The sequence below is a fragment of the Sciurus vulgaris genome (assembly GCF_902686455.1).
Source record: "Sciurus vulgaris genome assembly, chromosome: 3".
Taxonomy (NCBI): Eukaryota; Metazoa; Chordata; class Mammalia; order Rodentia; family Sciuridae; genus Sciurus; species Sciurus vulgaris.
Genome location: NC_136463.1, coordinates 3,140,749 through 3,153,670, shown reverse-complemented (window position 1 = coordinate 3,153,670; position 12,922 = coordinate 3,140,749). Strand labels below are relative to the sequence as shown.

The window sequence follows — 12,922 nt, the reverse complement described above, 5'->3', positions numbered from 1 at the left end:
GCATGCTCAGACTGCTCTGGGCCAGCCTGCAGAGAGCCAGGATCGTCCCCCTGCAGCCCTCGGATGCTTGTCCAGCTCTGTGAGGGCATTTGAGTGAGACTGCTCGTGCAGCACAGATACACAAAGGATTCTGCCTCTCTCCATTTCCCAACATCTGGCCAGCATTGGTGACAGGCCCGTGGAACTGGTGTACCTGGTTGGGGCTGAATCCCACTCTGCCCTCCTCACTCCCCAGCATCTGGTGCTGCCCAGGAAGCAGTGGCAGGCTCTTGGTGAACAGTGGGCAGTGGTTCCTGTGGGGTCACAGATCCCTGCTGATCAGCCTAACCCTGTGAACATGTCCACTGCTCTCTGCAGCCAATTAAGTCAGCGGGGCTCCTTTCCTTGTGGGGCACAGGGTGCAATGGCTGCAAATAGCAGCCTCCTTGGTAACACATGCAGCCATTGCTTGGATGGCTAGCCTGAGGGACCTTGGAGATGGACTTTCCAGGGCGTGCCCTTGTCTTTGCCCTTGTGCTCCCAGTCTGAGCTTCAGCCAGTTATCTGGGGTGCCTTTGGGAAGCCTGGAGGCAAGTGTCTAGCATTGACATTGACCGAGTCACCAGGTTCATCTGCACCAAGCTGCAGAACAAGGGGCATGTGATTGAGGCCCTATGTAGGGCCAAGTTCAAATTCTCTCAAGTTCTTTGAGATTCACACTGCAAAGAAGTGGAGCTTTACCAGGTTTAAAGTGGATGAATTGGAGACGTGGTGGTTGAGAAGCAAATCATCCCAGATGGTGGAGGGGTCAGCTACACCCCTAGTCCTGGGCCCCTAAACAAATGTGGGGCCTCATACATGAGGGCTGCTATTGTGCTGCCCACTGATCACGCCCACTAATAAATCCTACTTCCTGTCCACTGGACTAAGTGTCAACATTTTATTCCCCCTACCTAGCACCAGACCACAGAAGTCACAGCATGAGGTACTATGGGCACCAGTAAAGCTGGGGCACTGCAAGGTTTCCAAACGAATTTGAGATTTGGGTCTTCAAAAAATCTAGGACAACAAGGCCTTGGGTTCAATCCCCAGTAAGGCAAACAAAACAAAACAAAACAAAACAAAACAAAACAAAACAAAACAAAACAAAACAAGGACGGGGGACACAATATTCAACTCTAAATTGGGCCTGGCCAGAGCCCCTCTCCTACTCCAGGATCTGAGACATGCAGCGATTGGCCCATAGTCCCAGGGAAGGCTTTCTGTGCTGGTTGGCCACCTGACTCCATGTGAGGCTGAGCACACGAGGACAGGAGTGGCGGGGTGTGATGTGGTGCGCCCTGTCCCCACAGGGGTCGGGGGCTTGCAGGGAGGCCTGTGTCCACAGGCAGCATCACGCTGTCTGACTACAGGAGCTGCTCCCTCACGGCAGCAGGACCTAGGAAAGGCCCTGACGTGTTGCTGCGAAGCAGTCCCCTCATGTTGTGGAACAAGGCACGCAGCGGCCACCGGGGCTCCCTCCGAGTGTTTCCAGGGCCAGCACTTAACATTAGCCCATGTTCAGAGGAAACCCAGCACCCTGCTGCAGCCAGGTACACAGGCACACGGCCAGCGGGGATCACCCTGGTGCCTCCGTGCTTCCAAGGCCCCAGGGGCACAGCTCCTTCCATGGCACCGAGCACCGCTGCCTCAGTCCTCGGCCACACTTAGAGACGCTGTTTGCCATTTGTAACAGCCCCGGGTAGTGGAAATCACTATTTCTGCATTGCAGATGAGGAGACTGCAGTTCAGAGAGGTCTAGAAGCTTCTCTAAGGTCCCCCAGCATGCCTCCCAGTTCTTCCTGAGCATGTGCATTCTGGCCAGGAATCCTTCCAACATGAGCTGGGAGAACACATGCAACCATCCAGGAAGCCCCGGCGACTCCACCGTGCTTGAAGTCTGTGCACATGGCCTCTGGGGCGCCCAGGCGCTGATGCATGGGTAGAGGTGGTCACCCCAGAACCCCTTCCTCAGCTGACTACCCCTTCTAACTGGACAGAAGCAGGACAGCTGGGACACCAGTGGTGGGGGACAGAGCTCCCCTAGGGCCTCTGTCCCGGCCCCTGTAGCCTGCCAGGGGCCCTGAGCCCCTTACCGTTGGTGTAGGGATTCCCAGTCTTCTTGTTAGTCATGACTCTGGCTGTGGCATTATTGACCTGTCCAGAGAGGGAGAGAGCAGGTAAGGGAGTGTTAGCCTCTTTGCAGGCCCACTGTCCACCCCAGTCCTGCCCATACTGCTTCTGCTTCCCCATGGTCTCTGGGGAGAGGGCTGGAGGCTGGGAGGGTGGCCCCAGGGCACCCAGGCTGCCACCTGGCCTGGCCCAAGACCCCTGGCCCAGGACCTGCCACCTCCTGCTCTTCACTGGCCATTCCAATAAGGAGCCTGGCCTCTCTGGCAACCCAAGACTGCTGGAGATGCTCACTGCCAACCCTACAAAGTGTTCCTTGGAGCCATTAGTGGCTCCAGGACATTTCTCCCTGGTAGCTGCTGGGGCCTCCCAGGTCCGATGGCTACTCCCTAGCCCCGGAAGGATCACCCTCCCCCTCAGGTCAGGGTCCTCAACTGGTCTGTGCAGCCCAGAGGTTTCTGCTGGGGTCTGTGTGCACATGGTGAGCAAGGCAGGTAGGGGCTGTGGACAGGAGGGCACCCAGGGCTGGGTTCTGTCGGACTACCCAGGGGGACACAGTGAACCGTGGACCCTGTGTCGAAGGGAGGAAGGAAAGGGCAGGCGGTGCCCACAGAACGCCTCAGGCCTCCCGGCCTCCTCCCACATCCCGGGTGTGAGCCGACAGGGCCTGGGGCTGTGGGCCCCAAGCCCACTGGGCACTGCACTGGTCAGTGCCCTCTGAACACCTTTGGCTTCTAAAACCTCCCACCTCTTGCCCATGGGCTCCTCTCTAGCTGCCTCCAGCCTCCAGCCTCTCCTGGAGGCCCTGCCTGTCTGGAACCCAGCTCTGGACCACCAGAGTCTCTGCACCGAGGCAGGGGACGGGGGCAGCAAGGGTGGGGCTGGGAGGCCCAGGCTGCTCTTCCGTCACTTGCTGCTGCCTCTGCCTATACCCAGCAGGAGCTGGGAGTGAAGGCTGAGGGACCCGGGGGGCACAGTGCAGGGCACTGGGCGGTGTCGGGGGTGGGCAGAGGCCCTGCTGCCCCCGAAAAGGGTCTGGATTTAGCTCCTCAGTGGAGCCAGCCCCCCTCAGTGGGGACAGACGGGCAGGCCACTCTCCTTGAAGCTGCTAGGCCTCCAAGACAGTTTCTGGGGCTCCTTGTCACCTGGCTGGGGACAGGGCTCTTCCTGGAGTGGAAGGAGGCGGGGGGAAGGAGGGACCTTGGGAGCCTGAGGCCCAGGTGGTGGGCGTAGCCAGAAGCCAATGATGGGGCTCTGGCCCTGGCACCTGCCGCAGAGGCCCCGGGCGGGTTCTGTAGGGCGGCCAGCGGCGGGCTGGCGGGGCCCCAGAGCGACCTCCCTGGCGCAGCACACTTATCTGAGCACCTCAATTTTTCGTCCCTCTACGATCGTCCCATTCAGCTTCTCCCGGGCTCGGTCAGCATCTGAGCTAGTTTCAAAAGTTACAAACCCAAAACCCTGTGAGCAGAGGAGGACAGACACGAGAGAAGACAGGATGAGAAAAAGGGGGAAGGAGGAGCAGGAGGGGGAGGGCACGGGGGAGGGGCGAGTCGGGGAGCCGAGAGCCTCGGGCAGCCCAGAGGTCTGTCCTGGTGCCACCGCGGGATGCACAGGGAGTGTGGGCCCTGGGCGGGGGCAGCTGCTGGCCCGGCCTGAGCCCGCCTGGAGCTGACACCTGCCGCCTCCAAGGGGAGAGGGCGTTGCTCCAAGAGACGTGAACCTGGCCAGGGGCCAGGCCGGCCCCTGACCGGCCTCAGTGGGGGCCAAGGCTGGGCTTCAGGACACACAGGGGAAGCAGCCCACCACCTCTGCCCTAGGAGCCTGGAGGGGCGACAGGGCTTGTCTTTGCTGGGCACCCTCCCGGCCTGCCCACCCTGCGGCCCCTTCCCCAAGCCTCCAGGCCAACACCAAGGGCAGGCCTGCGGCCCTCGGGGTGAGTGGTGGGTGGGGACCCAGGCCCAGGGTGGGGCGCTGGGGTGCAGGCAAGACATCCTGGCAGCGGAGAGAGAAAAGGCAGCGGCAGCAACAACACAGACAGCTGGGGGCAGGGCGGGGGCGCGGGGAGAACAAGCACCCGGGTGGCTCAGCGTCCTCGGGCGCGAAGCTCTCCAGGAAGGAAACGCACATTTCACAGTTAGCCTGGCGGGACCTACAGCCGGCGCGGTAATGGTGGTGGCCTCTGCGTGGCACCCACCTTGGAGCCCCGCTCGTTAAAAATGATCTCCACGTCTAGAATTTTCCCGAATTGCTGCAGAGATAGAAGCAGAGGGGAGGGCGGTTAAGACGGCAGCCAGTCTACTCCACGCCTGAGACGCCCCAGGCTGGGAAACCAGAGCCCCGGGGCCCCTCCACCTCCACAGCAGGGCTGGCAGGGACGCCCCCACCTTCTCCTGGAGGCCTGGTCTTCCTCTTCAGGGACAGTGCAGGACACGGGCCCCATCTGCAGGCTGGACTGGGGATGGGGTGGGTGCTGTATCACCAGGGTGCTCGGGGACTTGGCCACGTGGGGAGGCACCCAAGGCAGTGCTGCCGTCCCTCACTCGTGATAAAGGGTAAAGGTCCACCGAGGCCCTCTCCACAGGATGTGGGGGGCAGAGGGGGGCATGAGCTGGGTCCGAGAATGGGACTCTTGGATGGGAAAGGGACCCCCAGGCTTCCCGGAGGTGGGGAGGATGGGGGAAGGGATAGTGGAGGAGGAGGAGGCTGACGAGGGGAAGGTGAGGGAGGAGGGTGGGGGGGGGCCCAGGGCCAGGCTACGTCAGGTGCAGAGCCCAGGCCCCTGCGGAGGACACACTGCAGTCAGGCCAGGACACTGGCTGCCCCTTCCTGCACCATCACCAGCCTGAAGTCCCTGTGGGCTCGTCTCTCTCACTGGCACGGGATGCCATGAACCTGTGAGCCAGGTCCCTGAATAACACCCACCAGGTCCTCAGGGACCCAACCCGCAGCCTGTGCTGGCAAATGACGGGGGTTCCCTTCATCTTGAGGACCCCCAGAGGCAGGTCAAGAGCCTCTGAGGCCCAGGGAGCCAGCAGCAGCAAATCCCCACTCTGTCAGGTTCTGAAAAATGGAGTACGTTGTCCCCCCACCAAAGGGACCCAGTAAGCAGATGCCAGCCAAGGACCTGGGCTGGCGAGAGCTTGGTACTGTCAGCCGGCAGACCCAGGCCCAGGCTCTGAAGTCTGCAGGGTCCCAGGCCCCCAGGTTGGAAGGAGACAGGGTGCTTGTCACCCACAATTCTAAGTCATTTTAGCCCTTAGCAAGTCTGGGCTCCAACTCAAGGAGGAAGGGAAGTGGACTTCTGGGGTGGCCCGGGCTGGGGGCTGGGCTTTGACCATCCTGAGCTGCTCTGGGGGCACCTCCCATTTGCCTGACAGGCTCAGAGAGAGGGAGCACCCTGAGGAGGCCTTGCCTGGGGCCGCTGCTGTGGGAGGCCAGAGGCTGGGCTGCCCTGCAGGTGCCATGTACTAGGGGACAGGGATTGGATGGCAGTAACAGGAGAGTAAGGACCCTAGGATGTTCCTGAGGACAGTTGTCATGGGATGGAAGGCAGACTTCTGGTGAGGAATGGGGACGGGGTAGTCACAAAAGAGCCTCTACCCGGAGCTTGGGTTCCTCTTCCTGCCCTGCCTCATAGGTTCAGGAAGAAATCTGGGGACCTCTCTACCTGGCTGCTTTGGCACCTGGGCTGGCAGGCTGGGAGGGATAGATGGGCCCTGGTACACTCACCCCGAACATTTGCCGCAGGTCGGGGTCCCTGAACCGGAAAGGGATGTTGGAGACATGTAGCCTCTTGGGTTGCTGCTTCTCTGTGGGGTCGGAGGGGTGGAGTGGCTGGCTGTCGGTCTGTGCTGCCTCATCTGTCTGCTGCAGGGAGAGGACCAGGCTGTGGAGGCGCCTTCAGACTGTCAGGGCCTGCCCACCCCTCTGCAGCAAGCCTCCATGCCTAGGCCCAGACCAGCGGGAGAACCTGGGCAGGCAGTTTCCGCAGCGCCTGCATCCCCATCTCCAAGGTCCCACCTCCAAGCCTTTGTCCAAGCCGCACCGGTGAGGCCGGCTCCCTCCTGCCACCCCAGTGCAAGGCCTCCTGGCCCAGTCTGTCGTGAGCTCATCAGCTCAGGCCTGACCACAGAGGTGGAGCCTCCGTGGCCACTCAGCCCCAGTGACCACTGTTGCTCTCAAGGACATTCTGGTGTCAGAGCCAGATAGATTTCAGGACCAGAACTCTGGGCATACATATCTGTCAGATGCCTCTCGTGGCCATCTCCTGCAGCGGCTCCTTCTTATTCTAGCCCTGCTACTGCCACTCAGGACTCTTGGGGTCCCTCTAGGAACCCATTTGAAGGCCTGACAGCAAAGCCATCCCCAGACAGTTGGTCCTAGTTCAGGCCTAAGTGCTGGTCAGCACAGGAGCTCTGAAGGGATTGGGCTTCAGAAAACAAGCTGCCTGTGCTCCAGCCCTCCCCTCATAGTTCCCAGTGAGAAGCCCAGGCATCCTGAGGCAGCGTGAGAGGCCCTCTGGGCACTTGGTGGGTGGCCCATGAGCTCGCCATGAGGCTGGCCTCCAGCCTGATTCAGTGCTGGGCCTGGGCTTTGTCAGGACTGGCTGGCTACCTGAATGGCTGACCGAGGCAGCCAGTAAACTCAGGTCCTGCCAGTCACATTCACACACCCAGACCACAGACTGCCAGCCAGTCCCACACCTCGCTCTGCTGGGTTTATGGGCCAGATGGTGGGCAGCACTGCAGTGCTAGTGTCCACAGTGGTGGCCGTCATACGGACAGCAGGCTGAGGACCCACCCTCTGTCGGCTCGCTTCCCTTCCTGCCTTAACTCCCTCCTGGTGGTCGTGATTTTGAGGGAATCATCTCCCAAACACACCGCTTGCACCTGAATCCTCGTCTCTGGCCTGCTTCTGGGACAGGGTACTAGCTGATGGCACTGGGGGTGGGGGCGTCTGGCTCCAGCCACCCTGAGCCTCTGTGGAGCACAGATGGAGGATGCGGGGAGGCCTGCTGGGGCCAACGGAGGTGCTGGTGGCCATGGTTTCCCGTGTGGCCTGAGGAGCAGAGGCAGCCAGCCCAGCAGCTGAGGAGAAAAACTGGCCAGAGACACCCAGAGAGGGATCCCAGGGTCTCCAGGAAGCTCTGGTTTGCTTAGGCCACTTCAGGAGGGCGTCCACTGCGGGCGAGCACAGGCTGCATCCTCCTGAGTGGGCTGGTGAGTGGGGCCTTATACGGCACTCGGAGGAACGGAGTGGAGCAGGGTGGAGTCTCCTCCAGCCACGCGACCGTTGAGGGGAGAGAGGCCTGCCTCCGACTGATTGGAGTGGCCATCTGGCTTTCTCTGTCCCCCTTTCTGAAGGGTGAGTCACTCCCTCACAGGCCGAAGCTCAGCAGGGTCTCTGACCAGGCTTCAGGGCAGCTGGAGGCCTTAGGTGACCAGGAGCCAGCACTTCCTAAGCTGCAGAGGACCCTGGTGACGGCCCCTGGAGCCCAGGCAGGATGCGGAGGCCTGAAGGGGTGTGGAGCACATGCTGCCCTGGACACAGGGCCTTCCTGGCTGGAGATGAGCACAGGGCACACGTGCAGGTCAAGTGGATGCAGCCAGACGCCCCTGGTCCAGTGCCACCAGCTCGTACCCTGGTCCTCATGCTCACCTGGACTGCCGCATGCCCCTGTGGGCTACCCTAGTGTGTCTGGCCAGTGCTGACAAGAGCACATTCTCTGAGCCCTACGTGTGCCCAGTGTGGAGCTGTAGGTGTGGCCGAGCCTCCCTAGTGCCCCTGAAGGGGCGCGTGGTCAGGTTCTCGGAGTGGGTGGGACCTCAGGCTTTGGCTGTTCCTCGGGGTTCACCAAGGGTCAGTCCAGGAGCTCATCTATGGGGGCTGCACTTGGGTAGGATGCCTTCGGTGGCAGAACAGCTGGTGGGTGGGTGGGGACAAGCCTCTAGAGACTGCTGGCCTGGCCAGTATCGGATCCCCACTTCTGCTGGGCAATGCAGGGCAGCAGGCTCTGGCTCCACAGGGCACGCAGGGGCTCCTCCTGGGGGCTTGGAAAGGGTGTCGCCCAGCTTCCCAGTTCCGTGCCCCTGCCCTCAGTCTCAGGCCTTGCTGCAGAAAGAAGGCCTGCGCTAGAGTCAAAGTGGAGTGCACCTCTGATCTAAGCAACCCTGCCGAAGCACCCCGAGGTCCCTGCCTAGGCCTGAGTCTCACTCCGGGGCCTGTCATGGAATGCTCCCCTCCCCTGCATGCCATGCGCTGTGACTTCCTCAGCTCCTGGTACAGGCAGAATCCAGCTGGCTAGGGACATGCAATGCTGGCCTTGGACCAGCAGAGGGCATTGGTCAGCGCGGCCATGTGAATACCAGGAGGAGCCTAGGAAGCCCTCCAGAAGTGGGGAGGGGACCTGGGACTGGTGCTGACGAAGTTGGGGTGTCTGGGGTTCCAAACCACCACATCCCACCCCAAGGGCTCTAGAGGAGCACAGGTCAAGAGAAAAGGGGTGAGGGACATGCGTGGTATGAGCCACGAGGGTCCAGGGCTCAGGAAGAGCCTCTTTGCCCCCCGTCCTTAGCTTAGCTGTGGACAGAGGCAGATAAATGGGTTCAGTGACTGTAAAATCGTGAGATGTGCTGAGAAAGCCCGGGCGTAATGCACACCGCCAGCCCTGCGCGGGATGGAGGCCTGCCCACCACTAATCCCAGCGGTTCAGGCACCTCCTCCCCTGCCGCTTTCCGGGAGGCTCCCCCCACCTATTTTAAAGCAATCTTTGCTTCCAGTTCTCAAATGTAGGAAGAAAGGAGACAACAGCAGTGCCCTTTCCCACCCCCAGGGATCCTGTGGCTTTGCTTCAGGGTGGCTTCATTGCTGGGTCTCATCCCAACAATCATGGAGCCTTCCGCCTCCTGCTTCCCTCCACCCGAGTCAGCTCCTGGGGGCCAGGGCAGGGTCTGGACACCATCCAGTGTATCTCCCGCACTCTGAGGAGTCTGCAGCTCGTTGGCCTGGGCCTCATAGAGCTCGGCACAGAGAGAGAAGGGAGGCCGTAGGCAGGACTGGGCGGCCGTCACTGGGACAGAGCCAAGCTGTGCTGACACGGCACAAGATGAACTGGCTCTTGGAACTCTTCCTCTGCAGCGACATCTCTGCTCATCCTGCTCCTCCAAGGACCTCCTGGGCACTTGTCAACAACCCAGCCATCGGCTCCGGTGGCCGGCTTGGCTTCCTTGGTGGGTCTCCAGTTAGCTGAAGTGGAGGGGTTCTCTGCCTGTGGCCTCCAGCTGCCTGCTAGGAGCACCTTCTTCGGAACCCGGGTGCGGGGCAGCCCCTCCTCGGGCAGAGCCGCGTGCTCCTGCGTGGTCTTTGAGCGACTCTCTCTTCTCAGTGCCTCTGGCGGTCACTGCCCTTGCAGCATCCGTGGTGATGGCTGCCTCACCCGCCCCCGCCCCCTGCAGCCTGGAGAGTGGCACTGGGTGGCCTGGGGGCGACTCCTCTTCCCTTCTGCCTTTCTAATGCCATACCCCTACCAAAGTCCCCCCTGCCCTGAGAGTGGAGAAGGCAGAGACCTGAGGCTGCAGCTCCCGGGGGAGGGAAGTGACCCCATCACCCACCGTCCTCTACCGGCTGCGTCTCAGGAAGCTGCCCTCTGGTGCAGGTGCACTCTTCCGGCATTTTCTATCTGCACATCACTCTCTCTTACGTGCCGAGGTTCCCTTGAACCCAGGGTGGGGTGACCCCCCAACTACCTCATCCTGGCACTCTCACATGACCTTGAGTGAATGAATGAATGAGTGAGTGAATCCTGGAGGGCAGCTGTCCCCACCTGCCAAGCAGACCAATAACATAAGGTCCCCAGGTCCCTCTGCAGCACCATCTGCACTCCATGCTGCCCTTTGTCCAGAGCACCATGATGCCTGATGGGTGTGAGATGCAAATCGAGGCACAGGCGCTCTGGTGTGCGAGACTTCCAGACAGAAGCCTTCTGTCACAGGAAGGGAGCAGGGCTCCATCGCAGCAGAGGGCTCCTTGCAGAGATGGGAGCTGTCCCAGGGAAGGACCACAGCTGGAAAGCCTCTGGGGCAAGCTGGACCCACCGTGAGACTTTGGAAATCAGCACGAGCTCTGCCTTGGGGACACTCAGGGCCATGGCTGCTGGCAACCACAACTGGTCAGCAGATGGGGTTCCTGGCCTCTGCCCCTCCCTGTGGGATTAGCCTGGGGATGCCTCTCTTGTGGGTGCTGGAGGTGTTCAGAAGGGCCCTGAGTTGTCTGGAACAGAGATCCCTCCAATTCCCAGCAGGAAACCCTCCTGAGGGAGGAGGAAGAGGAGCCTGGTGGGTCCAGGAATCCTAGGAAAGCCTTTTCTGAGCCACAGTGCTGTGATGTCTTTGGGGTGCTGGCATGGGGGAGTGGGCAGGAGAGGTGTGTGCACGCTGTGAGAGCCACTGTGTCCACACACCCATCAGCCTTGGGGGTCCCAACAGGTCTTCTGTGTTACACCTGGGCCTGGGCAGGGCTGGCCTCAGCAAATGTCTGGGTGAGTGTGGGATAACAGGAGATTTGACGCAGGTCCTGGTGGCAGTGTCTGCTGGTGGCCCCGGGCTGTCCAGAGGCCTCAGGGCTCCTGCCAGTTGCTCAGTTGTGAGCCCCACTTTGTGTCATCCACAACGCCTCCTGTCTCCTCCTGCTTTCTTCCGGGTATGGCCCTGTGGCTCACCATGAGAGGCTCCCATCTGTTCATCAGGAGGGCATTGGAGATTTGGTCAGTTAGGCCTTGTCTGCTGTAGTCCATCAGAAGAAAGCTGGGCCACTGGCTATGGTTTGTTCACGGTGAACCTCTCTGGCTCTGGGGGCCACCTCTCTTTCCTGAGCATGTGTAGATGGTGGGTTGGATGAATCAGTGCCAGGGCATCTCAGGAGGTATGGTTTGGCACCCAGTCCTACAACCCCAGGGCTCTGGCCTTTTGTGCCTGTGGCTCATGGCTGGAGGAACTCTGCGGAGTCTGTGGGAGGATTTGGCACCAGGACGCTGGGGAGGGACAGAAAGGCCAGACAACCGAGGGGGCAGCTGAGTGGGCTGAGTGCTTGGGTGACACCGAGGCCATGTGGGCAGGGCAGGGTAACCATCCTGGGAGCCAGCCCGAGAGGGGGACGGGCCGAGGAGGGCAGCTGGGGGCCGTCAGAGGCGCCAGGGCGGTGCCGCTCTGCTCCAGGAGCGAAGTGTGCTGGCTCCTGCCCCGGCCCGCCAGCGCAGGGCCAGCATTGGGCAGGAGCCAGCAGAGACGGCTGGATGAACCCAGAGCCCCAGAGCCGGGGCGGAGAGAGGCCCAGGAGAACACAGTGCCGAAGGCCAGGAAGGACGCAGCCGCGGGGCCTGGCATGGGCCTGGCCTCGGGCGGGGCTGCCTGGCTGGGGAGCCCACGGGTGGGCGGGTGGGCGACTGCTCCTCCCCAGCTCCTGCTCCATCAGGAAATCTGGGAAGTGCAGGCTCAGCACTTCTACTGGAGCTGCATTACAACCACATAATTGAAGCTATCTGATTGGCGGGCAGCCAAGCAGGTAGATTACAAGTGATTAGAAATGATAGGAGGGCCTGTGAGCCAGACAGCGCCGCCGCCCCCCACACCGCGTGCCCCTGAGACCCTGCGGGCCCAGGCCTCCAGCCCCCACCGTCTCCCTGGCTTTCCATTAAGAGGGCGCTGATAGCAGAGGACAGGCTTCCCACCTCCCAGGTGAGCCCGGCAGCTGGAGGTGGGCAGGGGGTGCCACTGTCCCTCCATGGCGTCTGCTTAACACATGCTCCCTGGTGTCAGCTGATGATTTTGAGGTCCGGGCTGGGAGTACCATTGCTGGGATGAGGACCCCCGTTCCAGGGGCCACTCTGCACAAGAGGACCCTCCCAGCCCCCACCAACCTGCTTGTCTCAGGCCCTCCTGAGCCACCTCTTCTGGGAGCACCCCTCCTGCAGCTCCCGGGCTGGGCCCCAGAGTGGCAGAGGCCCCTTACCGGCACTGTCTGGGTCCCAGCGATGGGCTGTGTGGTGGCCTCTGTGCCCGGCTGCTCTGGGTGGGTCTGTGCTGGTGTGTACAGGGTCATGCCATGCTCTGGGGGCACTGGGGTCTGGCCCGAGTAGTCCTGCGTGGGGTGCGGCGGGGGCGGGGCGTACTCAGCGGGGATGCCGTTCTGCGGAGGAGGAGGGTACTGGGCAGGGGGATAGGGCTGGGCCATCGCTTCAGGCGGAGCCGTGGCGTCCTGATTACCCTGCAGAGGGAGAGAGCAAGGCCTGGTTAGTCTTATCCTGTCCCAGAGCCCTCAGGGATGGTGACTTTCGGCTGAGCAGAGATTTTCCAGAATTCCTGGTGGTCTCCACATTGTACTTTCAGAAGCATTTTCCAGGTCCCTAGATGGGGCTCCCCCAGCGGGGCCACACCTCAGAGCAGGAGGTGGTGCCGGGCGGGGGCGCACTGGGAATCCAGGTCCAGAATGAGACACCCCTGGGAGGGGCGCACTTAAACCTCAGGCCTCAGAATGCACTTCAGGTGGGGTTTTTTCTTTTTTAACCTACCTAATTTGAAAAGATGGACAATTTTATGTCCAGATGGTGTAGACGCACATGCAGTGGTAAGAAGTAAAAGTGATGCCGTGTGCTTTTGGCCTGGAGTCCCCCACTAGCAATGTACTGTAAAACCAGCACCACCACGATATCATTGATTTGGGCGAGAGGTGCCCTGCCCCCTCAGCACCAGGCCCTTCCCTTGTCCTCTGCAGCTGCCCC

The 12,922-nt window shown here is 61.4% G+C and overlaps 1 protein-coding gene across 8 annotated transcripts in view; it reads right to left on the bottom strand.

Moving 5' to 3' along the window:
- RBFOX3 (RNA binding fox-1 homolog 3) overlaps positions 1–12,922 on the bottom strand; it is a 395,456-nt gene that overhangs the window by 9,349 nt on the left and 373,185 nt on the right. For 6 of the 8 annotated variants that reach the window (XM_079131106.1, XM_079131104.1, XM_079131105.1 and 3 more), the window contains 5 exons: positions 12,154–12,408; positions 5,878–6,015; positions 4,343–4,396; positions 3,514–3,606; positions 2,115–2,175 (listed from right to left, as the gene is read on the bottom strand). In XM_079131106.1, the coding sequence (XP_078987232.1) occupies positions 2,115–2,175; positions 3,514–3,606; positions 4,343–4,396; positions 5,878–6,015; positions 12,154–12,375 (568 nt within the window). In that variant the 5' untranslated portion in view covers positions 12,376–12,408. The remainder of the gene's footprint in view (positions 1–2,114; positions 2,176–3,513; positions 3,607–4,342; positions 4,397–5,877; positions 6,016–12,153; positions 12,409–12,922) is intronic. The other 2 variants (XM_079131102.1, XM_079131108.1) reach the window with 1 other exon arrangement.